General features: G+C 46.6%; 7 protein-coding genes across 7 annotated transcripts; 4 read left to right on the plus strand and 3 right to left on the minus strand.

Annotated features, from left to right (window-relative positions):
* Positions 1 to 2,450: 2,450 nt before the first annotated feature.
* On the plus strand, positions 2,451 to 5,421 carry GL218_00318 (Peptide-N4-(N-acetyl-beta-glucosaminyl)asparagine amidase A; the record flags this gene model as incomplete). The annotated part of the gene is made up of 6 exons (XM_033576732.1): positions 2,451 to 3,546; positions 4,278 to 4,380; positions 4,444 to 4,714; positions 4,772 to 4,828; positions 4,886 to 5,197; positions 5,248 to 5,421. 6 exons carry the CDS (start codon positions 2,451 to 2,453, stop codon positions 5,419 to 5,421), a joined length of 2,013 nt encoding a protein of 670 aa, XP_033441434.1.
* A 1,778-nt stretch (positions 5,422 to 7,199) lies between these two features.
* Positions 7,200 to 10,704, plus strand: GL218_00319 (EF-hand superfamily Ca2+-modulated protein; the record flags this gene model as incomplete). The annotated part of the gene is made up of 2 exons (XM_033576733.1): positions 7,200 to 9,197; positions 10,402 to 10,704. The coding sequence occupies 2 exons, from the start codon at positions 7,200 to 7,202 to the stop codon at positions 10,702 to 10,704; spliced, it is 2,301 nt and encodes a 766-aa protein (XP_033441435.1).
* A 408-nt stretch (positions 10,705 to 11,112) lies between these two features.
* Positions 11,113 to 15,301, minus strand: GL218_00320 (uncharacterized protein; the record flags this gene model as incomplete). The annotated part of the gene is made up of 6 exons (XM_033576734.1): positions 11,113 to 11,142; positions 11,203 to 11,869; positions 11,936 to 12,624; positions 12,679 to 14,919; positions 15,004 to 15,155; positions 15,274 to 15,301. The coding sequence occupies 6 exons, from the start codon at positions 15,299 to 15,301 to the stop codon at positions 11,113 to 11,115; spliced, it is 3,807 nt and encodes a 1,268-aa protein (XP_033441899.1).
* A 1,357-nt stretch (positions 15,302 to 16,658) lies between these two features.
* Positions 16,659 to 18,427, minus strand: GL218_00321 (Tubulin alpha-B chain; the record flags this gene model as incomplete). Its single annotated transcript, XM_033576735.1, has 6 exons — positions 16,659 to 17,311; positions 17,362 to 17,892; positions 17,951 to 18,026; positions 18,084 to 18,110; positions 18,228 to 18,268; positions 18,403 to 18,427. 6 exons carry the CDS (start codon positions 18,425 to 18,427, stop codon positions 16,659 to 16,661), a joined length of 1,353 nt encoding a protein of 450 aa, XP_033441898.1.
* A 643-nt stretch (positions 18,428 to 19,070) lies between these two features.
* On the plus strand, positions 19,071 to 19,854 carry GL218_00322 (uncharacterized protein; the record flags this gene model as incomplete). Its single annotated transcript, XM_033576736.1, has 2 exons — positions 19,071 to 19,358; positions 19,426 to 19,854. 2 exons carry the CDS (start codon positions 19,071 to 19,073, stop codon positions 19,852 to 19,854), a joined length of 717 nt encoding a protein of 238 aa, XP_033441901.1.
* Positions 19,855 to 20,178: 324 nt separating this feature from the next.
* GL218_00323 (uncharacterized protein) lies at positions 20,179 to 21,636 on the minus strand (the record flags this gene model as incomplete). Its single annotated transcript, XM_033576737.1, has 4 exons — positions 20,179 to 20,405; positions 20,459 to 20,822; positions 20,884 to 21,231; positions 21,301 to 21,636. 4 exons carry the CDS (start codon positions 21,634 to 21,636, stop codon positions 20,179 to 20,181), a joined length of 1,275 nt encoding a protein of 424 aa, XP_033441900.1.
* Positions 21,637 to 26,083: 4,447 nt separating this feature from the next.
* Positions 26,084 to 27,793, plus strand: GL218_00324 (Lipase 4; the record flags this gene model as incomplete). Its single annotated transcript, XM_033576738.1, has 1 exon — positions 26,084 to 27,793. The coding sequence occupies one exon, from the start codon at positions 26,084 to 26,086 to the stop codon at positions 27,791 to 27,793; it is 1,710 nt and encodes a 569-aa protein (XP_033441903.1).
* Positions 27,794 to 27,991: the final 198 nt, after the last annotated feature.

The following is a 27,991-nucleotide window of genomic DNA, read 5'->3' on the forward strand; positions in this document are numbered from 1 at the left end:
GACGCGCTGCGAAATACTCGCTTTGGATAAGAGTTTCGCGAAAGGTGGTAAATCGACGTTCGCCAACTCGTAGAGTGATTCGATCGGCTCGGTTACCGAAAGCATCAAGGAATACGCCATCTGTAGACGAGCTAGTCCTGCTAGTATCATCGCTATAGCCACTCATAGTTCCAAGGATGGGCTGCAAAAACCGGGTTGAATAGTGTTATGTATATTAGTGAGATATAATGTAATGGATCCCTAAGTACTAGTCCTAAGGCTATGCCATATACATTCGATTTATAACATGTTGAAGAAATACGGCTGCTGGATTTCAATATCACATATCACATACAAATTCCACGACATTTGGAGGGGGTGTATGGCAGTGCAGGCAGGCAGCCTGCATGTCTGGTCGGGCAACATGCATGCTTAATACTGAATAGCTGTCATGCGACACTTGAATATTGTATTGCACAGGTTACAGGTACAAAATACGATGAGGTGGAATCTGAAAGGTGATATATTGCAATTACGAGGGGAAGGCGATGCTTATATTGTCTTACTCGCATCCCTCACGGAACTGAACATAGAAGATGTCCATAGGGGGGGAATTTACACGCTTCAACACTTCAACACGAACTCTCCCGTGGCAAACGGCAAGCGGGGTTAATAACGGGATACGGCATATGAGAGTCTATATTCTAGAATGAAATCATAGACTATATCAAGCTTACTAGCTCCCTCCTAAGACCTAGATAGGGCGATATATAGTACACTAACAGTTGCAATGCGGCTAAGCAAGGCGTTTTGTATGTCATAGCATGATTTTTTACTTGGGGGCGGTTAGGTTCTTTGGCTGCGTGTAAGTGGCACGGAAGCTGGCTGTTGGTATGTACGATATTGATTTCATCGAGCGGCTGAGAGAGCGCATGGCTTTAAACAAGGCTCATGAACCGGATCCGTCAAGGATCTTGATCCGTTTAAACCCCTTCTATTCCTATCAATGGCAACAGCGCGTCTAGGCGAACTCTTTATATGTAAGATCATCACTATCTAATATTCCGCTAAGGAGGCGCAGCATCCAATTGCGATTAGCGATCGTCAAAGCGATCGTCAAACTCCACAACTAAGTTCATAGTACCTAGTTCATAGCAAGGCAGCAAGAATACATATGAAATCATTAAGAGTTATTCTAGTTGGCTTTCCTTTTTCTTACTTGACTTTAATTTTATGTTCCTTCTACTCGAAATCGTGTGCAAATCCAAGAATTTAGAAAATTATCACCAAATCTCAACTTATACATCATGTCGCCAACCACTCCTTCAGTAGACTCAAGTTCATTACAAAGCACCTCAGATGTTGAAAGCGATTTTCAAAGCAATTCGGATAGCTATCACAGAACAGCCACAGCAATCACAACCGGATGGATAGTCGGCATCGTCTTCATAGCTTTGGCTGTTATAGTTGGCCTAATCCTGCTCCTCTGGATGTATAATCGAAATAGCAGGAGACGCCAAGAGAGAATGGCCCAGCTCAATGCAGAGTCAAAATATAACGGAAACCAGATTCCTGGGTTACCCCCACAAGCTATATCAAGTCCGTCAACCTACGGACAACCTAGCGAACTTGCGAGCCCGTATGCGCCGCCGAGATACGAAGCTCCAGACACGCCAATGCCACCTCGCGAGGTACCAAACAACGAGATTCCGCGCAAACCATATGAAGCCGATTCAATTCCACGGAGCGAGCTCCCTGTTTGAGTTCCATGATGGTTTAAAATCGATAAGAGTTAAATAAAAGGGAAACTCATTTTTTTATTGGCCACAAGTTAAAAGCCTCTAGATGCGGCTTGGTATTCGCATCTATCATTATATATATGGACTTATGTAACTGTATGCTGCAGCGTTATGCGGCTACAGTATGATTTATATACCTTACTTAAAAGATACCCGGTGCTGCTCCGCACCCCCCAATGTTACATTCCTCTTTGGAGCTATTCACCAAGCATCTTATCATCATGCTCAGTATCTATATCAGCGAGATGCTCACAGCTCAGTTTAAATCTTGTTCTATACCTCTAGATTTATCAAATAAGGTAGATTGAATAGGTACCGACAGATATGAGATTCACTTGCATCACCGTCTTGTTCGCATGGGGTGGCTTCTGCCAAAGTGTGCTTGAGGTTTTCCAGGCCGCACCACCTCCTAGATCAACTTTCGATAAACCAGCATGCCGTCAATTATTATTTGAACATGATTTCGGCAATAGTTACGAAGCCCCTTATGTAGGAGCCTACTCACCACCTAGTGGTTGCAATTTCACAACCACCATTTTCAATTTGAGCGTTGTTTCGAGCGGGCGCCAATATGACAGGCTCGCCACGCTATGGCTGGGCGATATCGAAGTCTGGAGGACTTCTACTGCCATGCCAACCCAATCAGGCATCCATTGGTCATTCCAAAAGGACATGACCATATGGCATCCGCTTCTCGCCCAGAATCAGAAGATAATTCTCGATCTTGGTAATCTAATCGACGGAGATAGGTACACGGGCTTTTTCAATGTCACTTTGGAAGCGCTATACTACGATGATAAGTACGCAGCAGGGTTCCGCCCAGCACAGCACATCTACCCCATTTCGGCTCAGTCCTCATCAAACAACACCACTTCGCTATTCTCGCTCCCAAGCGACAGTGGCTCGGTTGACTTGACTATTCCACGAAACGCCAAGAATGCTATCGTTTCGGTTATGGCCTCTGGAAATGGCGCAGAGGAATTCTGGTTCACCAATGTACCGTCAGAGTATGCTAACACGTTCCCGGGTAACGAGGAGTGGTTGTATGGCTATAGTCCGTTTCGCGAAGTCCAGGTACTTATAGACGGGGAACTTGCGGGCGTGTCCTGGCCATTCCCGATCCTTTTCACTGGCGGGGTAGACCCGGGGGCGTGGAGGCCTATCGTTGGCATCGATGCCTTTGAGCTACCGTCATTCGAGATCGACATCTCTCCTTGGCTAGGATTGATAACCGACGGCCAGTCTCATACTTTCCAAGTACGCGTTGTGGGATTCGATACTTCAGCAGAAGATGGCATTGGGCCCGTAGGCGAGAATTGGTGGGTTTCGGGATCTGTCTTTGTCTGGCTCGACGATACGGTAGAGCAGACAATCATGCAGAACTTCAAGAGCAGCATAACAACGCCATCCTTTGACTTCCATCCCGTTGTTGGCACTGCTATTTCCGATAACGGCACTGCGACCAATACCTCGCTTTACTTCTCCTTGATAGCAAGTCGGAATATAACGGTGTCTTCAATCATCGAAAGTGGGAACACCACCCGTGAGGTAGCCTGGACACAGAGGCTTTCATTTTCTAATATTCAAAACATGACAGACTTGGCGTTCAACCAGTCGCTTGCTATGGTTGCGTCAGGGAGTTATTCGGACTCGACTTCCAATGTTGTCTCGCACCACACGTACCCCTTTAATCTTTTCAGCGCATACGATGTAGCCTCTTCTGGAGCAACTTCGAATCCCGGGTCTGTATTTTGTATGGCCGACCGAAGTAAGCTACTAGATGGTATTTCTATACTATCTTTCTTAACGGGAACATCTGTTGGTTCTGAGAGTTTACAGACAAGGCAAAACGTTACCTCAAGTTATCATTGGAATCGCACAATTGTGGAGGGCACTGAGGGTCTGGATACTATGGATGGAGAGGTATGGCTTTCTTACAACAGCGCTACGGGGAATGAGGCTGGTGTCGCAGAATATCACCGTTATGCAAAAGAGAAAAATGATAGCATATTAGTAGACGAACAAGGTTGGGGTCTTATAGTAGTTCCTAGAACAATACCACTTCCACTTGTACCAGGGGAACCAATAGTTTAACTTGGGTACGCGAGCTTACATTGAAATAATACAAGAATTTCAAATATGCGATAACTATATATTTTACTAAATTCGTAGGTTATAGTATTTTTCTTCGGTTTGGTGGTCTAGACGATGAAGCATCCATGATTTATTTGGGGGCCGAAAAGGGGCGGGATCTTCAATAGGTACCTAGAGGTAGGTAATGTAATATGCACGAAGTCGCTAACCAGAACCTCTAATATACGCCCAATTCCCTCGCCCATGTCAGACTTCATATACTTTCATAAATACCACGCGACTATATCCATCCTGGTATCCTCGTCAGTCCCATCGATATGATATCGCCGGAGCTTTTTAATCCTCAATATTCTTTTGTATGGTGGCCAATTCTCTTCATTCTTTCCACAATCTTATGCGTCGTAGGAGCGCATACATATCTCTTGCGATACGTGACGTCACGTCGTGAGCCGCGAGAAAGCCTTGACAGAATCACTGTCTTTGCCGATTACGAAGAAGTACATCTAGAGTAAGTGCCCAAGTAGAGTTACTAGCCAGTTATCGAGTATGTAGATCTAACAGTAGGATTAAGCATAGTAGCTGTACATGGCCTGGGCGCACATCCCTATTATAGCTGGAAGGCCAATGCCCCCCCATCTGACTCTTCTGGCGCGCCAGAAGGAGATGAAGCACAAATTAATTGGCTTGAGCATGATGACTTCCTGAAGAAAGATTTTAAGAACGTTAGGATCCTCTCTTATAGTTACAATGCCGATTGGTTCGTGGACGCCTCGCTCTCAACAGCGTCGCAGAAGGCTCTTACATTTCTGGAGACACTCTCAGAGTTCAGGGAGAAGACAAAGGTTTAAGCCTACGCACGCCTTTCTCAGAGTAAAGAATATCTAACCAATCACTCGCAGAAAACGCCTCCTATTCTCTTCATCGGCCATAGCTTTGGCGGGATTCTGATCAAATACGTATGTGTCTAAGTCTAAGTACTCTGGCTTGTGTGAATTCTACTTACATCTCTAAAGGCTATCTACTCAGCACATTCAGACTCGCGCTTCGGAGATATCAGTCGCGATACAGCAGGGATTATCTTCTTAGGAACGCCTCATCAAGGCTCTACCGTATCTTGGATAGGTGAGATTCTTGCTCGACTAACCATTCTCTCTGGGTCCGATGCTACATTGTTGAAACTCTTGAGTCACGGTAGCCCAGAACTCCTGGACTTGAAGAGGGATTTTTCTGCTGCTGTAACATCCATCATTAACCAGAAACCACTGCTGGTGTATTCATTCTATGAAACACTACCAACATTTCGTTACGGCGTATCACTTGGTGTGGTATGTATTTACAGTGTTCTTTCAGCTATAAAGACTAATTTTATCTCTAGATTGTAGGGCCTCAATCAGCTACTCTTGACTTTGGGAAGCATATACCAGTTAATACAGACCACTCCGGCCTAAATAAATGCAAGACAAGAAAGGACGATCTTTATGTGAAAATATGCTCGGCTATACAAAATGTTAAATCAATCCTACAACAACATTCCGGTAAGCATAATTAGACCATCTATGTACCTCTGTACGAGAAATCATGACTTAAACATGTTATCCTATAGAGCCAATTGCTAAATGGATAATGGGATCTGACAACCCCACGCACATTTTCAAACACCGAGTAGATCACGAACGAGCGAGAGATAAACTCCGCGCCTATGACAATATAGGAAAGTGGCTCATTGAATCGCCCGAATTTATGGCCTGGAGTGATGTCCAAGAATGTACTCGGTCAACATTCTGGCTGCGTGGTGGAGGTGAGTTACCAGACGGTCAGATGTTTAGTATGCCTATATGCTAATATTCGACATGTAGTGGGCACAGGCAAAACATCCGTGAGGTGGGACACATCTGTTGCTGGAACGGTGTGATGCTAATGGACTTTAATACAGCTCCGAGGTTATCGAGTGGTTCTACAAAGATAACCGCCTACGAAGATCACGAAAAGTTGTTTATGTCTATTGTTCTATAGATCATGACTTCAACTTTATGCTTCGCTCACTTATTCTTCAACTCGCTTTTTCGGCAAATGGCGTCTCTGTTCAGCGACTGATTACAGACAGATATAACTCTAGAGGCCGAGCTCAGCAGCTAATTCTTAACAACGACGATTCCGAGTTAATATTGGAACTTTGTCGCGCCCATTCGGAAATCGTCATTATTATTGATGCGCTAGATGAATGTCCGGCGTCCCGCCGTGTACTTGATACCTTGAAAAATGTACAGGAAGGATCCTCGAATAAGGTGAAGCTATTCCTGTCCAGCCGTCTTCATATGGAACTTGACATGTTTACAAATATTCAACGTCTGACAATCGAGGAAAACACAACACGCATGGACTTAGAACACTATATCAATAAGGAAATCAACTCACGACATAATACCCCTCCAGGTTGGATTCATATGGGTTTCAAGGATAGGTTCAAACGCGCGTTAACTCAGTATGCACAGGGGGTGTCAGTACTCATTTTTAATACGTACCTATCTACTAAGGCATTCTTCTGATGTTCTAACTAGATTCCGTTGGGTTGAATTACAAGTTGAAATATTCTTCGACGAAAGTTTTCCATTTGAATTAGAAGAGGACGTAGAGAATGAGCTACGAAATCTAGAAAAGGGGCAGTCCATAACCGGACATTCCAAAGACCAAATGTCGAAATTAAACGATGCATACGATCGCATATTAAAAAAGCGCCGTCAAAATGCCCGCAACATTATAACATACGCTCTCAAATGGGTTTTATGTTCTCTACTACCTTTAACATCAGAAGAGCTGGTCGAGGCGGTAATCCTTTCCCACGAGCGCATGCCACCGAGGGGATCCTATGAGCGACACGAAAGTATCAACTCGAACAGGATTATCCAACTATGCAGCAACTTGGTATTATTTACAGACTATACTGGATTTGTAAGGTTTTCTCATAACTCCGTCAAAGAGTATCTCATGAATTCCGAGTACTGCAATGACGAATTTGTTTACGAAACATGCCATGGCTTCATCGCAGAGATTTGCCTATGGTATATATACCGCCGAGGAATACTTTCTGAGTTACTAGGGCCCTATATTCATATAGCCGCACTCTCCCATAGTTCTCATGCCGGGTCTGACAACCGCAAACGCCAAGAATTTCGTGACTTACTTTGCTGCTTTTGCGAACAGCCTTTGAATGCGCTTGATAGGAGGAATATAGGGAGGTACTATCTATCCCTTTATGAAGTACAGGATAGACTTGCTACTTCTTCCAAGCATTCAGCTCATGCCTTCATTGCTACTTGTGTTTTCAATATGACCGATGTTCTCGAGATTGCCTTGACGCGAGAGGCTACTGACTTTACCACACGACAAGCCCTGAGACGAAAGGGTCTTAATGCCGCATGCATATATGACTCCTATGAAGTGGCAATGGAACTCCTGAACGGGAGGGAGCCGGTTGAAGTGACTGCTAGGCTAGTCAGAGCGGCCATAGTTTCTAGTAGCGGGCGGGTGATAACACTCATCCTACGGAATTATAAAAATATGGTCATTACACCGGACATAACGACGTGCGCCACGAGAAATAGGCGGTTCGGGATTGAGGCACTCAAAGCCCTGAAGAATCACTACGGTAGACTCCCAGCAGACCTGGGGACGTATAGATCAGCGATGGAATGTTCTAGCGAGATGCTAAAGTATTTACTCGCTCAAGTAGACCATCCACCCGGGATCGAGGATATCGTTACCCTCGCTTCAAGCGGCCGTGAAGAGTCTATGTCAACAGTCTTGCACTATAAAGAGGATATTCCCATAACTCAGAGTGCGCTCCTCGGTGCGGCTCGGAACTCTGTCGATGGGCACCAAATAATGAAGACTTTGGTGAAGCACACTAAAGCGAACATTGTCCTCTCTGAAGAGATCCTCTGTGCTGTTGCGTCAAACAAGAGCAAAGGTCCGATGATTTTTGAGTACCTCTTTCGGGCTTTAGGGAACAGCGTGAATATTACGGAGGCGGTCCTAGTCAGCGCAGCAAAAAGCGGTTGGCTATTAGAAGACATCATTAACATTCTAAAGCGCCGACCGGATATCCCCATCCCCGAAGCTATCATTTCGGATGTCGTTAACGATGAGTTTCACGGCGACGAACTCATCGAAGCGCTGTTCAATCACGATCCCAGCATTGTCGTAAGTGAAGACAACCTGGTAGCCGCAGCACAAAACAATGGCCGTGGAACCAAGATACTCAAATTTCTCATACAGCATGTAGACCGGATTCGAATCACACCGCGAGTTGTGGCGGCGGCAGCAGCTAATAAATCTCTTGGAAATGAACTTGTATCACTACTTTTGGCCGGGATTCTCGATTTACATATTGAAGACACAGTCCTAGAAGCGGCAGCTGGAAACCCAGAGTTCGGAGATGAACTTATCGAAACGTTACTATACTACGATGGTAATACACCAATTGGAGATCGTGTCATGGAAGCTGTAGCTAGAAATAAGAAAAGGGGCGTAAAGGTTTTCGCACTACTTTTGGAACACGATCCGAATATCAAAATATCCGAATCTATGCTTAAAGCAGCCATTGCTAATGGTAACTCAAAACTCTTGAAGGTATGGCTAGATCTCAGCAACGTCAACTCGAAGGTTTCGGAAGTAGTAGTGAAAGAAGCTATCCACGATTTCTCGACATTATTAGTCTTACTAAAGTCAGGAAGAAGGGTTACTATCACCCCGGAAGTTCTCAAGAGAGTAGCCATGAACCGTCATGTTACGGAGATCTTCCCAATGCTGCTGAATTATGACGGAAGATGTCCGGTCACAGAAGCTGTCCTCATGGCCGCAATTGGGAATCCGAATCTGTTTGGTCGTCATATAGGCTCAAGCGCTTTTGCTACCAAGTTTAACAAATTGCTAGACAGAGCTCGCATTGGCATCACGAAGGACATGTTAAAGCTAGCAGCGGAGACCGATTGGCGACGTAGACACATAACCAAAATCCTGCTGGAGTATCAAAACGATCTCGACATCGAAGACATTCTTAAAATTGCAGCCCGGAACGATTCGTATACGCAGGAGATGTTCGAGTTCTTGCTAGAGTGGGATGAGAACTGCCAAATAACGGAAGACGTTGTTATCGCTGCTGCTCGATCTTCAGGGGGGAGTATGAGGGCTCTTCTAGAGTGCGGACGATACGTCCCTATAACTGAAGCAGTGCTGAAAACGGTAGCGAGTGGCAACGGATGGGATGCGACGTCTAAAATGGCGTTGATATTAAATGGACAATATAATGTTGAGATTACGGAAGAGGTAATGCGAGCAGCAAAAGGTGGCACCGATGAGGATGATGATGATGATGACGACAATAATAATAAGATGGTTACAATGCTAAAGAATTATCTTCAGCTATGAGATTTAGCTAATTAGCTGGTATCAAACTATTCTTCAGCCGTGTTGATCATTCCCTAGTATATCTCAAGAGAAGTGAGCTTAGTAGATGATAAACCGGCTTGGCAACGAATGAATGAAAAGATCAACAGTATACGACTTGATATTGCCTCTTCGACGTATAACAACATATTATAGCTAACCTACCAACTTGGTTGAATATTACTTAATGACCTCATATATATCATCGCCCTTCGACGGCCTTGCATACTCCTTTTCTGCTGATCTCATAATCGCCCCAAGGCTTATACGTTGCTTTATAATATTATAAAATGTTGTTAATTTTGGTAATTGATCTACTGACTCGTTGGCCTATGGTCTGTCCTTACGAGTTCCAATATTCTTGAATATGCCACGACTTACAAACCCCCAGAGAAGACCCATAGGATTTTCCAATTCGACAAAGAGATCGTAGCCTCCTTCCTATTACCGCGAAGTGGCTGAACCCACCGCCAAGAAATGGCTGACTGATGGCCTTACATTCTGCGAGGCGCAGCAGCTCATCATAATTTCACCTGGATTGGCTATGCAGCAAAGCAAGGGCTGAATGAAACCTCCAATCCTAAAACTGGTGGCTGCTCGATATGATTTCTGGTTGGGTGAACTGCAAGGCTCACTCCCGCCACGATGGGATCGATATAATTTATAGATAACCGGCCATCCACGCACCCCCTCTTTTGCCATGATTCCATTGCAAGCCTCATCTGCTATCTCATTTCAACCCTACAACAAACGCAATAACTTATCAATTAAAACGAGCTACACTTGCTACTCTATATTATACCCAATCAGCACATATAGTCGCGACCAAAAGCATATATAAAAAAGCCTATGGATAGTATCCTCGATACTCGTGTCCCAAAGGGTGGTAGCGGATTCAAATATAAGGGTGGGGGTGGTAGCGGCGGCGGAGGCGGAGGCGGAGGTTCTCTCGCCTGGTGGGTTTGGCTCATCATCGTCTTCAGCGTCGTGTGGTTGTTTGTCTATATATCACTGCTCGTGCACTTCTTCCGGACAGGTACTGATTCCACTCAATCTATCTTGAATGTACCTACACTAACTTTAGACGAAAGATTACACCGGCGTACATTCAAGTGAACGCCCGCGCTCTGGCGTACGTCTGTTCGGCCGCTTGACGTGGAAGGCCTTCAGGTATGCGACCGGAATTCAGATATTTATATGGGCTTTCCGGAAGATACGAAGTAAGACGGATCGTGATACAAAGAAGGTGGGCGGCAGCTTCTACAGGAAGATCGACGAAGAAGAAAGGGGCATGAAAAGCGGAAACGAACAGTCAGCGATGCCACCGGCTCAACTGCGTCATGAACCTGTGCCTCCTCCGGCTTATTCCAACGTCGCTGCTCGCTAAAAAGGGAATATTGGATGGAGTAATCTGATGAGTTAGGTATTTGTATAGATAATAATCACGGGAGTTACCCTGATATATGCTATTCGATATGCTATTAAGTATAATATGAGGGTTAAAGTAGATCGTTAATAAGAAACTGTATCTGACCTGTAGAGGCAGCAAATAGGTATTCACGACAAAGAATTACATACAGAACTATACATTAGTCATCGGCCCTTTTGTCAAACTTGCCAGGCCTTGTTGGCTCCTCCATACTGAGCCTCACATCTTAGCTTAAGTTCGGTTTGATAAACTTCCAAAGGTCCCACACGCTCGGCGCCTATACAAATGAGGTATCTCACGAATCAAAACAACCATCCATCTTCATCTTCTGCTTCAAATTTGGTATCTAGCATGTTAGACCTAGGTTTAGGACTGGTTAGCGAGGTGGTTTGCAGCCTAAGTAGTGAATTAGTGCCCCCCAGTTCCACGCAAGACAGTGTCGAAATATCAGCTTACCCGCTCGAGATTATAATCGTACTTCTCTAAGGCATTCACCGCGTCCGTCCTTGAGTAGCCCATACCAGTAAGGTTCTTAACGATGGGGTCGTCATGCTTTCCTTCGTCACTCAGTGCCCTTCCTGCGGTACTAGGTCTACCTGAGCTTGGACTTTGAACAGGACTCTTGTTATCTTCATTGGTCTTTGCGGGTGGGTCACTCGGCGAGTCGAAACTAGAGAAAAGAGCTTCCCAGTCTTGGTTGTTTGGTGCTGCGGGAGCTTGGCCGGAGAAGGAGGTGTTTGTATTATTAGTTGGTGCGCCACCAGCAGTAGTACCCGATGCAGATGATACTGTGCCGAAATCATAGCTGCTGTCAATACCAAATGCATTTGAAACATTAGTCGATTCGCTCTTGGGCTGGCTTGGAGGCGGACTGCTATCAAACACAGGGTTGAAATCATCAAGATTTGATCTGGATAGGTTAGCAAACTCATCGTCTGCTGAACCCTCTTTAGCGTCTTCGAGGTCGGCGAAATCGTCATCGGGGTCATCGAATGCATTCTTATGTGCAGTAGTGGTTGTATTTGTCAGTGTAGTCGGAGTAGGGGTAAATGATTCTCCAGTCCCTGATGGAGAAGAGAAAGATGAAGAGGCTCTCGGCGGCTCAGGGAAATTTGGTAAGTCACTTGATCCGATATTAGCGTCATTATGAACTTTGAATGGTCAATGCATTGGAAATTGAAAGTCATACTTGGACGCGTGGGAAGCATGAGACGCAGAAGTTACGCTCTCTGCGGCTTGGCCATCAGTTACGGCAGCGCTAGACTTCGAGGCTGCCGGAGAGGCCGGAGCTTGGAGCTCCTTGGCCTCGGTCTTTTTGTCGGCGGGGGATGCGGGTGCGAAATCATCATCAAATCGATTACCCTCGCTGGCGGAGTCTGACTCGTCATCTCTCTCAAGCTCGGAAATAGGAGGAAACTCCGAGTTGAAGGTTGAGAATACCTTGGAGCTGTCCTGAGTCGACTTTTCTTGAGGCTTACCCGAAGTACTGCCCATGCTTGCAAATGCAGAATCAAAATCTACCTTCGCATTGCCAGAATCTTTCATGTTCACAAATAGGTCGCTATCCCTTTTGCTAGCGTAAGGCGTGGTAGGAGCAGGGGCTGTGGGGGTCTCGTCAGGGAATGCGCCAGGCATAGATCCATCACCAGGGGTCTTTGATCTCTCTTCGCTTTGCGTAGGAGACCATCTTTGGTTGGTGTCCGACGCCGAGGCCAAACTTTGACCAGTGGATGCGGACTCCAACGGGGCAGGAGTAGAAACCGAAGCAGAGGGAGTTGCGGCGCTTTCACCAGACCTACTAACGGGGGGAGAAACTTGACGTGAAGGCGATAGGGTCTCGGACGCCTCACCAAAGGGTGCGAAACTCGGGTTAGGCTGCTACAACTCAGTTGAGACGGGGGGCTCGGGTGCGGGAGTGGAATGGAGACTCACAGTAGGCGTAGAACTTGTCGGTGTAGCAAAAGATCCAATGCTAGCTGTTGAGCCACCAGTGTCTTGGTGTTTAAATGAAGTTACCGGAGGAGTTGAAGTACTCTCGGCCCCGAAGTCACCGAAGATGTCGTTAAAAGACTTTTCGCCATACGGCTTCACAGGAGGCGATGTGAATGTGCCCATTATGTCTGTACTTCCGGTCCGCCTGAAGAATGGATTATTTGCGCTGGTAGTTGACGGTGCTGGACTAGCTACCTGGGCGGAGGTCGCTACTGGAGAGTTGCTGTTAATCTGTCGGGAAAGCTCCTCGTTGCTCTTTGTGAGGTCCTCGACTTCGCTCTTTAGCTTGTCTCGGTCACCCTCAACCGTAGAAAGCTGCTTCTTGCCAATAGCAACCATTCCTTTTTGTTGCCGAGCTTCCGACCTTAATTTTTCCACTTGTGGCTTTAATTGCGCAATCTCAGTGTTGACAGAACTGATCCGTTGCTTGAGAGTTGCACTTTCTTGTTGATCGGCTTGGAGAGCCTGGGCTATTTGCTGGTGCTGGCTCTGCAAGTCCTTATAGGTGCCATCGATTACGATCAACTCATTGGTAAGCTTTTTGGTCTCTTCGCGCACGTTTCTAAGTTGCTCTTCTAGAGCCCGGACGTCTTGGGCTTCCTTCTCGTATAATGCGCGTAGTTGAGATAGGCGTTGTTCAAAGTTCTTCTTCTGCTCGCTCGCCTGGTTAATCTCATTCTGTGTTGATCCACGTTGTCCTTGAACCTGTTGCATCTGCTTCGACAACGAACCAATCTGGTTAGACAGGTTGGCTAGCTCAGTTGTCTCATTTGTGAGTTTTTTACTAATTTCAGGATCATTGTCTCCAAGAAGATCTTCGGTAGCGGCAATAGGAGGAGCAAGTCCCCTTGGAGGCTGCGCGGAACCGCTCGATCCCCCGGTGTCATGAGATGTCAAAGTTCTACCAAAGGAAGAAGATGGAACGAAGGGCTTGAATGTATTAGCGGTAGGGGAAGCGCGAAGTGGGGAGGCTGGCGGTCCACTAGCGAACGGATCTCTCGCTGCTGAACCTCCTGTTGATACTGGAATTTGGGACGGAGCAGGGCTAGGGGAAGCATCAAGACCAAATAGATCGTCAATGGCAGATTTCGGCTGGGGTATCGGTTGGGGTATCGGCTGAGGTTGAGGTGGTAGCTGCGTCGGGGAAGCTGGGACATCGAATGGAGACGGGCCGACCGGGGGACGAGGTTGCTGGTTTCGCAGGGACGGAGGAATGAGGTTTGGTGGAAGGGTCGTAGGCAGTGGCATATCTCGCCTGCTTCGCTGTTGGCGAATAAGGTGCATGGCAACCGCAAACGTGTCTCTCGTCAGCCGGCCTTCTGAATTAATGTCCGCAAGATCCCAAATCTGGGCTAACGCATCCTCAGGCAAGCTAGATTGACTTAGGAACGGAACAGCTTCCTCTCCAGTGATGAATCCCTTGTTTGTCTTATCCAAGTCGGCGTAAAACTGATCGAACCTTGCCTTATCTGCAGGCGTGATTACCCAGTCACTTCCAGTTGTTTGAGGGGCTACGCCTGCTACACCGGTAGGCTGAGGACTAAAAGGTGGTCTTCCTAGCGGACTCGTCGTTCGTAGTTGCGCCTGTCCGCTCAGTTGTCGCGGTATAGCGGGTACAGGCGGGACTATAGCTGTAGGGCTTCGTCCTGACACCGAACCGCGCCTTGTAGCAGCTTCGTAGAGAGCGGCAGGTAGAATATTTGGAAGGCCTCTCAAAGCACCGGACTTCATAGAAGTGAGAAGATGCATTGCAATTACAAATTCCGTCATTACAAGTGCTCCCCTTTGCTCTGTATCGGCAAGCTGCCAGATGCGTCCTAAAACTTCGTTGGGTAGGCCGGACTTCTCGAAGATGCTCTTCGCCTGATCACCTGGTAGTATGCCTCCATTCTGCAGATTCTGCCTTTCGAATAACACAGCATACTGAGCGACCTTCTCGGGTGCTAGAGGTGGTATCCGTATAGGGCCGCTGCCACTCCCCTGGGCTTGTATAGGTGGTGGAACAGGGGGGACGTTGGCACTGATGGTAATCCCGTCGAACCGCGGTAAGGGGCCTTGTTGAAGAGCCAGTTCAGGGGTTGGTTCGCGTGCAGCTTGAGCATGGCCGATGAGTCGCAAGACGATCCCGAAGCCAGCAGGCGTTAAAAAGCCACGATTCTCCTTGTCTGCTATTTGCCAGATCTACCGGCGTTGATATCAAATTAGCATATTCTTATATCTAGCGTATTCATCTGATATTTAGAAGTATAACATAACGAAACTTACCTCGCCGAGAACGCGCGAGTCTAGCCTTGTTTTTTCGAAGAATTTCACAGCTACTTCGCCCGTCACAACACCGACATTATCAGTGTCTGCTAGTTTGAAGAGTTGACCATATGCTCGCTTCTCTTCGGGAGTGAGGTTAAGCGCCGGTGCGGCTGTTAAGACGATGTGCATTAGTCAACACTGTTGGTTATAATATATATACACGAAAAGAAGGATCTCGATGATAGATGAATGCTTCATAGCATATAGATAGGAGTTCCCGTAGCTTACCGGCATCAACACTAGAATCGGCGGACATTATTGCGCAGCCGAGCTCACCCAGGCTTCGATTTAAGACAGAGCTCGGCGTTTGAGGATATCGAACAACGTTTCGGGCGCACACGAAAAGTCAATTAACGATGTGTTAAGGTTAGCATAGAATTACTATGTAATAGCAAGAGAAGCATGTAGTGTACAGCTTCGGCGACAAAAGGCGGTCGGAGATTTGGCCGTGTTTGGCGAAAGGAAGGGTAAGGTAAGTGATGAGTGGGAAATGTTTTTGAGGTTTCCGTCTCCAACTACGCTTTTTCGTAGGAGGCTGGCGTCTGGAGTCTGGAGTCTACTTTTCTGTACAGGGTAACCTTGACTGCCCCTACTGCCCCTACCTCCCCTACTTTTCAGGACTACGTATGCGGGGCCACTTTTAGCTTAGCTCCTCAAAGCTCCGGGGTCCCGGGTACATATACTGTATCTCCATACATAATACATACGGGTACATATGTATGTATATCTCTCGCATTACATTGCAGAGCATTAGGTCAATATTTTCTACGGTTCAACGCTAATTAGATAATATATCTAGATGCATCGAAATTCTATAAACAAGGATGAGAATATAAATCAATATTATATTCTAAAAGAAATGAAAGGAAAACAAAAAGAAGGGCTTTTCCCCCTTTCTAGGTTCCTCCTCATCTCAACTGCCGGTACATTCAAATTAGGTAGCCATTTATTCTGTAACCAGACTTGAAGACGTACAAGCGAACGTTTTGTAATGAGTCAATCCAGCTTAATACATTCCCTTCCTGTCACGAGCGCTGCAGCATCCAAATATGGATCCTGTCGTTTTAGGGGACAGTTAGACATGCACGCTGCTGCGACCTGCAATCGAAAGAAGCCATAATTGGCCAACCGGTGGTTCAACCGCGGATAGCGTGAAAGGTCACTGACGAGTAGAGTGGCATTGTCAGTAGTTCATCCTTCAACTTATTGGTCTAGAGTCTGTCACACTGCATAGATTATACCAAGCGACACGAAAACGGAGCTGCAGAAATGATGAAAATTAATCACGTATTTTTCTCATTTTGGTATCGAAGGCACTTGGGGGGGAATGCCCGAGTGAACTTTTTGCTATTAAAAGTTGTAGGACGGATGTACAAAGTGTATACTAATCTTGCTACCAGGCTCACAATCGAATTAAAAGCCTCCCTGCTGTCTCTCCACTACTATTCCTACGGACAGGACCACGTTTCTCCGCCACACAAGTATAACCGGCACTCTTAATAGGCTTTCAGTATAATAGGGTACTATTGCGGCAGGCCTCGGTCAGACACAACGGAGGGAGTAGAATATTAGATGCCCTTTAGTCGTGACACGTAGCATGAGTAACCTCAAGTTTAGTACTCAGCCTCAGCATCTCCCTCGGCGTCTATGGAATCGGTGGCAACTTCCTCGTAGTCGCGCTCTAGCGCTGCCAAATCCTCACGCGCCTCTGAGAATTCGCCTTCTTCCATACCCTCACCAACATACCAATGGACGAAAGCGCGCTTGGAATACATGAGGTCGAACTTGGTAGACAAAGCTGACCAAGCCTCAGCAATAGCCGTCGTATTGGAAAGCATACAGACGGCACGGTTGACCTTGGCCAAGTCACCGTCAGGAACGAACTGGGGAGGCTGGAAGCAGATACCAAGCTTGAATCCGGTTGGGCACCAGTCGACGAATTGAATAGTGCGCTTGGTCTTAAGCGTAGCCACAGCTCCGTGAGCGTCCTTAGGAACGACATCTCCTCGGTACAGCAGACATGTAGCCATATATTTTCCATTACGGGGATCACACTTGACCATCTGGTTGTACGGCTCAAAGCATGACATGGTCATCTCTTGAACAGAGTTGGCTTCGTGGGCGGCCTTGGCAGCCGAAATGACTGGAGCATAAGCAACCAGAGGGAAGTGAATACGAGGGTACGGCACCAGATTGGTCTGGAACTCGTTAAGATCGACGTTGAGAGAGCCATCAAATCGAAGAGAAGCCGTGATAGAAGAAACAACTAGACAACGTTAGCTACTAGCAACATAATACTATTAGATAATATCTTACCTTGGGCGATTAAGCGGTTCAGGTTCTCGAAGTTGGGACGCTCTAAGCCAAGATTTCGGCGGCAGATATCGTAGATAGCTTCGTTATCGACCATGAAGGAGCAGTCGGAGTGCTCAAGAGTGGTATGTGTAGTAAGGATAGAGTTGTATGGCTCGACGACCGAAGTAGCGGTTTGAGGAGCAGGGTAGATGCAGAACTCTAGCTTGCTCTTCTTACCATAGTCGACCGACAGACGCTCCATCAACAAGGCACCGAAACCAGAGCCAGTACCACCGCCAAAGGAGTGGAAGACCAAGAAACCTTGGAGACCAGCGCAGCTATCGGCAACACGTCTCACTCTGTCCAAAACCTGGTCGATGAGCTCCTTGCCCACAGTGTAGTGACCACGAGCGTAGTTGTTGGACGCATCCTCCTTGCCTGTGATCATCTGCTCGGGGTGAAAAAGGCTGCGGTAGGTACCAGTTCGAACCTCATCGACGACGTTGGGTTCGAGATCGCAGTAAATAGTGCGAGGAACATATTTGCCCTGACCTAAAGGAATCAATAAGTTAGAATACTTTATATTATCCACATAGCATATTAAGCATACCAGTTTCAGAGAAGAAAGTGCTGAATCCCTGGTCGGGGTCCGCCTTCTTGCGCTCTTCGGTCAGGTATCCATCGGGCTACACGATAAGCATCAGTCAAGTCCTTGGTCTATTTGATTTCAAATGTAAACATACCTGAATACCATGCTCGAGGCAGTAAAGCTAAAAGCAGGTCAGTTTTAATTTCCATCTGTAGTCGGTTTCGCGAAAGGCGCTGTCGAGGTCCGAGTTGCGTAGTATATATGCGACATCGAGATCCTGCGCAGTGAATAGACTTACCTCCCAGCAAGCGTTAGCGATTTGGCAACCTGCCTGGCCGACTGTATACAAAACAAGCAATCAGTATAAACGCGTTTCCATAATCTAAAGGTCAAAAGGTGCTGGCAATAAGGAGACATGGATTATGCGGTGAAGGAAAACGCGTGCTGTCGAGGGGAAAATAAGAAAAACATACCGTTGATGCTAATGATCTCACGCATCTTGAAGGCAGATACAATGGAAAATCTGTACTAGAGGGAAACGAGAGAACAAGAATCGGGAGTGGGCAGGTTGAAAAAATAGCCCCTTTGCAGGATATGTGAGTGGATGAGATGTAGGAGTTGAGATCGAGTCAAAAGGAGTTCTGTTGATGCTTTGGACGGGACGTTTTTTACCTAAGTTAACTAAAAGTTCAAGTGGGGGGCGGATTAAAAATTCACCCCTGGTTGGAGCAATTAGTGTTCCAATATTCCAATGTTGACATGTCTAGTGGCCAGCCACGGTCTAGCTTGTTTATGAGGTTGCCTAGATTGATTGACCGGATTGGACTCGGGGGGTTCGGGAAGGCACACAGACCACGTTGTTGCCCAAGAAGAAACAGGGGGGGTCGGCTATTACACCTATTACACCTATTATACAAAGTACACGGACCAGTTCGCAGATGACAAACTTGACAAACTAAGCTTAGCGGTAGTAACGCAGCTGGCAATTGCCCAATACAATCCATCCAAAATCCGATCTTCATTAATAATTAAATTTCATACGAAATACAACTAACTACCTAAAATCGACTTACAAACTGCTGTCCGCCCAGTTTAAATATACATAACCTCATGATAATACTCATAATAATATTTGGTCATAATGTTAATAATTCATCTTGCTCTTGTATATTCGCTGATTGCAGTTGTATTTGCCAATACCGAAAAGGCAATATTTTTAGGACCACCTACAGCTAGTATCCCCTTTTCCCATCCGACCCTGGGCGACTTACACGTCGATACCCTCACACCTACTAATGGGGCAATACGGACCCATGTCGAGGCCCAATTTCCCAATATCTCGTTGCCGCATGGCAGAGCTACTTGGCTCGTTCTAGATGAGCTGACTGAGGGTCAGCGTTACGAAATAAGAGTATGCTGGGCTGCAACCGTGAGTAGACATGCTATTATGTTATAATTTAATATACTTGGACCAGAGAAAGCTCACTGGTTCCTAGCAACCCACCGAGTTTAGAGTCGTCACCTATGGGCTACAAACCCTTCTTGAGACCCCAGAACTATTATCTGGGCTCTCAGGGTACTCACAGTTCCGTCGGTATCTAGATAACAATCCTAGATCTCAATCTAGGTCCACCGGAGGCGGCCAAGCACTAAGATCTGAGAGAAAGACATCAGTCCTTTTCCTCCAAATTTTAGCAGCGGCAGATTACTACACAATGAACAAGACGCTGATGAGAGATGTTCCGCCGGTTCATGTGGATATCATTCTCGATCCCTTTGTCTTCGGTTTACTTCCTCGTTCACTATTACCAACTGTGGGCTATGTTGTTGTGGTAGCCATTGTATCGTGGTTTATCGCGCAATATATCTCAGTACGCATTCGCAGTCTAGCAGCAGAAACAACTCCCGAGAAGAAAATTCAGTGACGTGGTAAAAAGATTTCAGCCACAGCTTCTTATATTTGCCTTCTAAATCCAAACGAGAGCATCACCTAATCCTAATCATCATAACTCGTAATACGCGTTCGCGAATGCGGTCCAATATAATCCTAAACGAGCATATGGTCACAACATCTTTATCTTGTCCATAACTCGATTTATGCTATAAACAACCGCGGATCAATGCCAAAGCAGAATTCTCCTTAGCATAATGGATATGATGGAAATGCTCCAAGAATGGTTAAAATAAACCCTGCGGTCTATTATATGCCTGAAACTTTGCCAATACAATAACAACTTCGAACTTTCCTATTACCAATTACCGGGATACCCAGACTGGGCATGAGGATGCGTCCCCGAAGGAACTGGTGGCCCGGCGTTCGCGTACGAGGGTTGTCCCGGGTATCCGTGAGTACCTGACGATGGAGGTGACACATTGTACGGTCGGTTACCGTACGTAGACGGAGGCGGAGGGTACTGTTGGTGACCATTGTATTGGGGTTGATTTGGTGGTGGTGACGTGTATTGCGGTTGTTGTGCTAGTCATGATGTTAACTAAGCTAGCAATTCACCATGAAAAAGGGTTACTCACAATAAGCATTTGCTTGGGGAGTTGGACTATGTCCATAACTAGAGTGGCCCGATGATGGGGCACCACCATAAGGCGGGTTTTGATGCTGTGAACCGGGCGGCGGGCTATGATAGGAGGGATTTTGGTGTCCTCCTGTCTGGCCAGGAGGCGGAGGATATGATGTTGCGGCATGCTGGCCGGGCGGAGGTGGATATTGCGGCGTTCCATGTTGACCAGAAGGAGGGTTGTACGAGGGAGAGCTCTGTTGATGAGGCGGAGCGCTATATGATGGTGTTGATGCACTCGGTGACTGGTAAGATGTCGGAGGAGCTTGACCACTGTATCCGCCCGCATGGCCCGAGTTCGAATAGCCATAGCTCTGACCCTATGTAACGCGTTAGTTAGGTCTGGGGTCATCGAAATGTCGTAGGTAGAAAACGACATACTGGTTGATGCGTTCCTCCAAACATGCTTGCGACGCCTCCCATCACAGAGCCAGCGAGACCTGATGAGTGTTGGGGTTGGTGTGGCTGCCCTGCATGATAATTCTGTGGTTGCTGAGGCTTGCTGCCAGAGGAAAATAAATTCGAAGCAAGTTGGCCAACAAGTTGACTGGGACCTCCTCCGCCATGTCCACCAGACGAACCTCCGTGGCTACCACCATGGCTTCCACCAAGACCACCAATTAATTGACCAGCAATACCTCCAATGCCGCTCGAACCATGACTGCTACCACTCTGTGGCTTTCCATGACCTCCAGAGAACTGACTCAATAACGTGTTGGCAGCAAAGCTCTGCAATTAGAAGCCGCGTTAGCGATCTTTTTGTTAGAATGCAAAATCTGCCAGGACTTGTATACTCACACCGAATCCCCTTTCTCCAGATGGCCCACCGAGTCCTCGACTACCATCGGGCGCCAATACGGGTTCCATCCGGCCGTCTGGATGTTTGACAGTTTGTGTACCGTCCGGGTGCGTGATGACTTCTTGTTGGCCAGGTATCCCGTACGGGTGCTCGTTGACTTGAGCGGGTGTGTTTCCCGGCGCAGCTTGTGTTGGAGTCTCCCATTGGGAGACTCCGGTCGAGAGTTGAACGTAGTAATATTTTTTGCTTGCACCATCCCACTGCGCTATCCATCCAGGTGGAAGTTGTGGTGGTTCGAACGTAGGGCCTTCGTTGGGAGAGGCGGGGCCAGCCATAGCGACTGAGGGAGGAGGGGTCTTATGTTTGTCCCTCTCTATGGCTACCTATAAGTTATGTAGTAGGTAGACAAGATGGGAAAAACAACCGACTTCGATTACGAAGGGGACAAGGTGAACGGTAGAGAAGTGAGTTTACAAGTAACCGAGATATACCTAATAAAAGAGAGAGAGGGTTAGTTAACAATCAAAAAAGAATCATTATTGATGGTGGTATGGACTTGCCTTGTCGTAATGGGAATTTATTGGAAAATGTGAAAGAGAGGGCTACTATCGAAGGTCGCAGATGAATGAATGAATGAATGAATAAAAAGGAGACTAATAACCGCTACATATGTAATTAGGACCCTGCAAAGCCCACATGCACCCTAATACGCATATACGTAGTCGACAGTCAGCTCGAAATTAGTGTGAAGAATGCCGTGGCCCGTCGCAGGTTTCTACTTCCTGTTTTTAGGTGCCCTATCTATGTGCGCCCAAAGTGAGGAATGTACCCATAAGCTATGGTGCATTTTAGAGGGGCAGGCGATTCATGTAGGTACCTCCTACCTACCCTACCTCTAACCTTATGCCTTCTACCCTAGCGTCTGAACATGAGGTCTGGTCTGGTGGAATGATGCTTACGCCATAATATCATTCAGCCACAACTACAACAAGTCGGGTGGCTAACTCAAATAAATTAGGTACATTTTTCCTCTACGCTCCCTTGTTGGTTACCTCCTGACATACACATATGTGACCTGACCATTCATGGTGGAGTCATACCTTCCTAAGTACATATGCCATATATAGTGCTAACCGAATACATAGAAGCTAGAATGAATGTAACGAAGGGCTTTAACTGCCTCTTGAACTAATGAAGCAACAACGACAGACTTCTATAATATCATGTCCTTATTTCGTTATTTAGAAGGCATCAAGGGTCATCAAAACCAAAACCACCATTTATCATATCAACAAACCACAAGGAGGTGAACAAGAGCAAAATGAAAATTAGAACAAGACAACCTTAGCTATATATTTTTCTATCCTTAATGCGAACTTCATTCAACTAGAATTCGCTATCAATGGATCCCAAACACTTATCATTCAGTGCTGCAGGGGGGGACATTGATCTCCTAGAACGTCTTACGAAGCTACGTCTATTCTTTTCTAGTGGCTCACTCACTGACCAAGAGTACCGTTATATAAAAATTCTTCTTTCCAAGGTCAAAGTAGATCTTATTGGCGACCTTCCAGTGGAAATAGTAAGCCAAATTGCACAGCTACTAGACCTCCATGAGTTTGTTTGCTGCCTTGCCATATCTAGACGATGGCGTAGCAAGTTTTTATCTCAGTCTATACTAGGCGCTATTACAGATAAATACTGTCCTTCATTGACACACTCTGGCAATCCAGTGAATCCAGATAATTACCTCAACGCCCTTCACAGGATAGGACGATTGCGCTGGAAGTCTTGGCAAGCCCGTCTAACGAAAGAATTTTGTTGGGAACATGAATCATATTTTAAGCTGGACCCTGTGTATCACGGCGATCACGATAACACGTCCACCGTCTATGCGCAATTTGGCCACTATGACAATGACTCCGAGCCAAATAACCAGGCATACTCGTGGACTCTATATTCTCATGGCAAGATAGCATGGCTTGCTAAACCACGCATCGTGGTAGTCGATAACTTATGGGCACGGACGCGAAAGATTTTCTCTATGCCAACAGGTGTTCTCGCTGGCTTAACACTCCGGATTCTAGCCTTTGGGAATAGACTCGTGGTTTGTACTATGAATCATAATTTGTATGAACATCTAGATATAGCTTTCCTTCCTTTGTCTAACTTAATCGAATAGAGTCGCATGGGACCACACAACGAACGAGTTTCTGGAAAAGAGACTACCAGGCCCCATCAAATGTGCTGCAACGGAAGGGCCAAGGGTTGCCATGGTACTCTATAACGGGGATGCCTTCTTATGGGAATTCGGTGGCAAAGTGTCGACGATTGCAACAGCTCCTCTGAAACAACGTCAAGGACTCCATGGAGAGTCATTGAAATCATGGGTGTCGAACCTTTGTGTTTTTTTCCACCCTACGTGTAACAGAACGCTTCTCCTAGCATCGGGCTACACCATCCCTGGGTCTAAATACCCTAAAGCAATTCTTAGACGAGTAGTCTACGAGTTTAAGGATAGAGATCATAAAGAGACTTTTGAATTTGAATTCCCCGCCAAAGGTAACAATCGCGGAAACCTTATTGACCCTAAAGTCGACATAGAAAAGGTCCTACCTTACCGCCGCGATATCATCGGGTTCCATGAACGGTACTGTCACCCTCTATCGATGATTTTAGAGCCCCACCAATATGAAACCTTTATTGAATTCGACATCTACGAGCGACAGTTTACAGCAAGAATCGAGACGTTTGATCGCGAAGAATTTGGCTGGCGCGCTCCTCTAGAAGATGCCGACTTAGACTTTAAAATCAAGTGCCATGGCAACAAGTTTACAGCTTTTAGCCTTCAACTGGGGTTCAAATTTAAAAATGGCGTATGATTCCTGGACAGGGAATATGCGAAGCACGGTGGCTAAGAAAACATCTGTCTTGTGTATTTTCCATGCCACGAGACGCTTTGAGTATTTGCCTAAGCAAGAAACTCATCTCTGAGGCAAGCTAGTTGACCAAGTGCAATAAGCCGAGACTTGTTTTCACTCAAACTTTCTAGTTACTGGTATGGGTTTGGCAGCATACGAATATTCGGCGTTATCGTATCTCTGTGGGTCGTTACCTGGGCCCTGGTTAGCAATACGGGACGGCCCGTACTACTACAGCATGAACACTTCGCTCCCCATGGGAGGCAGACAGCAAGTCGGACACCTACATAAAATTAGGCAAGGTTTTTGACTTGACGGGGATATTACAAGAAGCATTGTTTAGGATTTACCCTGGAAGAAATGTTTTATAAAAGATAATATGTAAGTGACGGTTGATATCCTTGCAAATCCTTTCATCAGGTTTCTCTCAATGTCCCAATAAATAATCCCTAGCTAAGCTAATAGTTGGGTAGATAGCCATGCCCCTTTTCTTATATGCAAAGGAACGTATAGTAGTCTTGCTAATGATATAGAGACGGGCACGTAGATTAACGTAGACATAGGAAGGCTAACATCCAGTTCAGGAAAGTTGTAAATCGCCGTCCGTTTAAGATCGATGCCGAACGAACCGGGGCTAGGAACGGTCATGACTGCGAAATCGGTAATTGTGCTAAGGCAGCTATTACCGCCGTTGTCCAAACATTGGTTCATTACCAATACGGAGATTGGATTAAGACCTGCCAGTCCCAGATCCCTTATTTCGAATAGGGACAATCCTACGATAGGTTACAGAAACGACGTGGAAGTAGTACAGTAATCGGTACCTACACATGAGATATCATCGTCAACACATCTCCCCCTTGCTACCCCGCAAAACCAGACCGACGCTTTGCTAGAATTGACTTCGGGCCTACAATCCATCATCTAGTCCCACCCCCACAACTCACTTTGGCGGGGTTACTCTGGGGTAATGTGATGTCGTCATTGGGTTAGCTTTGGATCGTCGCCCTTTGATCTACTCTTTAACTACCCTAACAGTCCAACCACATAAATATTTCAAACGCTGTGGGTAAGGTGCCTACCTGCCAATTCGATCCGCTGAAGGATCCAGCCAGCCATAGCAAACATACCCCGGTCTATAGACTACTTATGTGCAATACGTTGTCAGCAGGATCATCTATTATTGGTTCCTTTAGCACTGCCCACCCCTTACGAAACTATTCACGGCTGATCAGGCGCTCCGATCTGGAACAAATCGCGCCGATATATTGCATACATGCTGGGCCTCGGCTATTCCAGCCGCAAGACCAAAAAAGATCGGTGTAGATTTCACATGGCATCGGGGATGTTCACCCAAAGAGTATCTAGACATGGCATTCCAGTTCTGAGTTATGCAGGGCCAAGCTTCTATCAACCGGACGAGGACCCAAGCCGGTGTTCTTACCCCGTGGGGAGGGGACAAGCTAAGAGATTCTTGTCTAGATTTCCTTTCCAGAAGCCGGGTTTTCGATAGAATACTCTGGAGCACTTACGGAATTGGGTAAGGATTCGTAAATGCAAGCCAGTCACTTTGTTTGATGCACATCAAAATCTCCCTGCCTGTGGTGGTCACCTGAATCAGAGACAATAAACAAAAGGCTGAAATTACGATAGCTCCGATTTAAGCCACCTCTAAGAAGCAAACCTGCACGCTACGCGAGTCAGTATAAAATTGACATGCCATCCAGGAGTCACGATGGGATTCTACTCCAAAAAATCTCTTCTCAGTTCTTAGTACTAATTAACGAAGGAGACAATTATCCCTTGGATTTCTCCCTATCTTCCTCTCTCCCTCGTTCTGGTGTGCTGCGACTCAGACACCATGTATAGGGTACTCACCCATCTGTTATCAGCCGCTGTGCTGGCCAGCTTGGCTGCTGCTCTCCCGGCACCAAGCCCAACCCTAGAAGAGCGAGCTATCAAGACCTCAGTAGTCATACCGCAAGGGACTATCGTGGGCTCCGTCTCTAGCAAGGTTGAGAACTTTGGAGGCATACCATTTGCCCAAGCTCCAGTGGGAAAGTTGCGCCTAAAGCCACCGCAGAGACTAACCTCTTCTCTCGGTACTTTTGATGCCACCGGAGCAGGTCCCGCTTGCCCGCAGATGTTCTTCTCTACGGATGGAGATCTCCTCACATCTGTACTAGGCGACTTGATCAATACACCGCTATTTCAGACTGTCACGGGGCAGACTGAAGACTGTTTGACCATGAGAGTTCAACGGCCCAAGGGTACCAAAGCAGATGCCAAACTTCCTGTCCTCTTTTGGATATTTGGCGGCGGATTCGAACTTGGCAGCCCGCAGATGTACGATGCCTCCTTGCTGGTCTCTAACGGTATTGATCAAAATAAGCCGTTCATATTTGTATCCGTGAACTACCGAGTCGGTGGGTTCGGATTTTTAGCAGGAAAGGAGATCCTTGCCGACGGGGCGTCGAATTTAGGGCTTCTAGATCAACGTATGGGTCTAGAATGGGTTCAAGACAATATAGCATTATTTGGTGGAGACCCTGAAAAGGTGACCATCTGGGGAGAATCGGCCGGAGCTATCTCCGTGTTTGATCAGATGGCTCTTTACGATGGTAACAACACCTACAATGGGAAGAAGCTTTTCCGCGCAGCTATTATGAATAGCGGGAGTATAGTTCCGGCTCAGCCAGTAGACTGTGCCCGTTGCCAGGATCTATATGATACGGTGGTAAAAGCGGCGGGCTGCGCCGGGTCTGCTGATACGCTTGAGTGTCTTCGCGATGCGGACTACAATACCTTCCTCAACGCTGCTAATAGCGTTCCGGGTATCATAGGCTACACCTCTATCTCTCTATCATATCTCCCACGACCGGACGGCGTCGTTTTGACCCAAAGCCCCGACGCCCTCGCACTCAGTGGCAAATATGCAGCTGTACCTATGATTATTGGAGACCAAGAAGATGAGGGAACGCTTTTTAGCTTGTTTCAACCCAACATTACTACCACCGACAAGCTCGTCGACTACATCTGGAAGGTGTTTTTCCCCGAAGTCCCGAGAGATGATATTGTAGGCCTTGTCAACACATACGATTCATCAATCACCGCCGGCAGCCCCTTCAACACCGGCATTTTGAATAGCGTATACCCACAGTTCAAACGCCTTGCGGCAATCCTGGGTGACATGGTGTTCACTCTCACGCGGAGAATCTTCTTGGAGTCAGCTCTTGCCGCAAATCCCAATGTGCCTTCGTGGTCATACCTAGCGTCTTACGACTACGGTACCCCGATATTGGGTACATTCCACGCCTCGGATATATTGCAGGTATTTTACGGAATCCTGCCTAATTACGCCAGCAAGGCTATTCAAAGCTATTACATCTCCTTCCTATACACGATGGATCCTAACGAGGGCACGAGTTCCAGCATCGCGAAGTGGCCTCAATGGAAAGAGAAGAGGGAACTCATGCAATTTTGGAATAATAAGAGTAACTTGTTAGCGGATGATTTCAGAAGCAAAAGCAAGGAGTATCTATCGGCTCGTGCCAATATTTTATTAATCTAATCATGAATTTGGGGCTGGGTTGGTATATGGGCGTTTGGAATTGGATAATGATGTGCATAGGGAAGCACCTAACGCGTGGACTTTGGAGGTTATACGAAGAAGTTGGTTTTGGGTTGCCCAAGTAAACGTTGGCATAATGTCACGGTTGTACTAAATGTCATGTTACCAGTCTTAGTTGAGAAGAGAGGGGGGACGAAA

This window comes from Daldinia childiae (genome assembly GCF_008694065.1).
Source record: "Daldinia childiae strain JS-1345 chromosome Unknown Scaffold1, whole genome shotgun sequence".
Taxonomy (NCBI): domain Eukaryota; kingdom Fungi; phylum Ascomycota; class Sordariomycetes; order Xylariales; family Hypoxylaceae; genus Daldinia; species Daldinia childiae.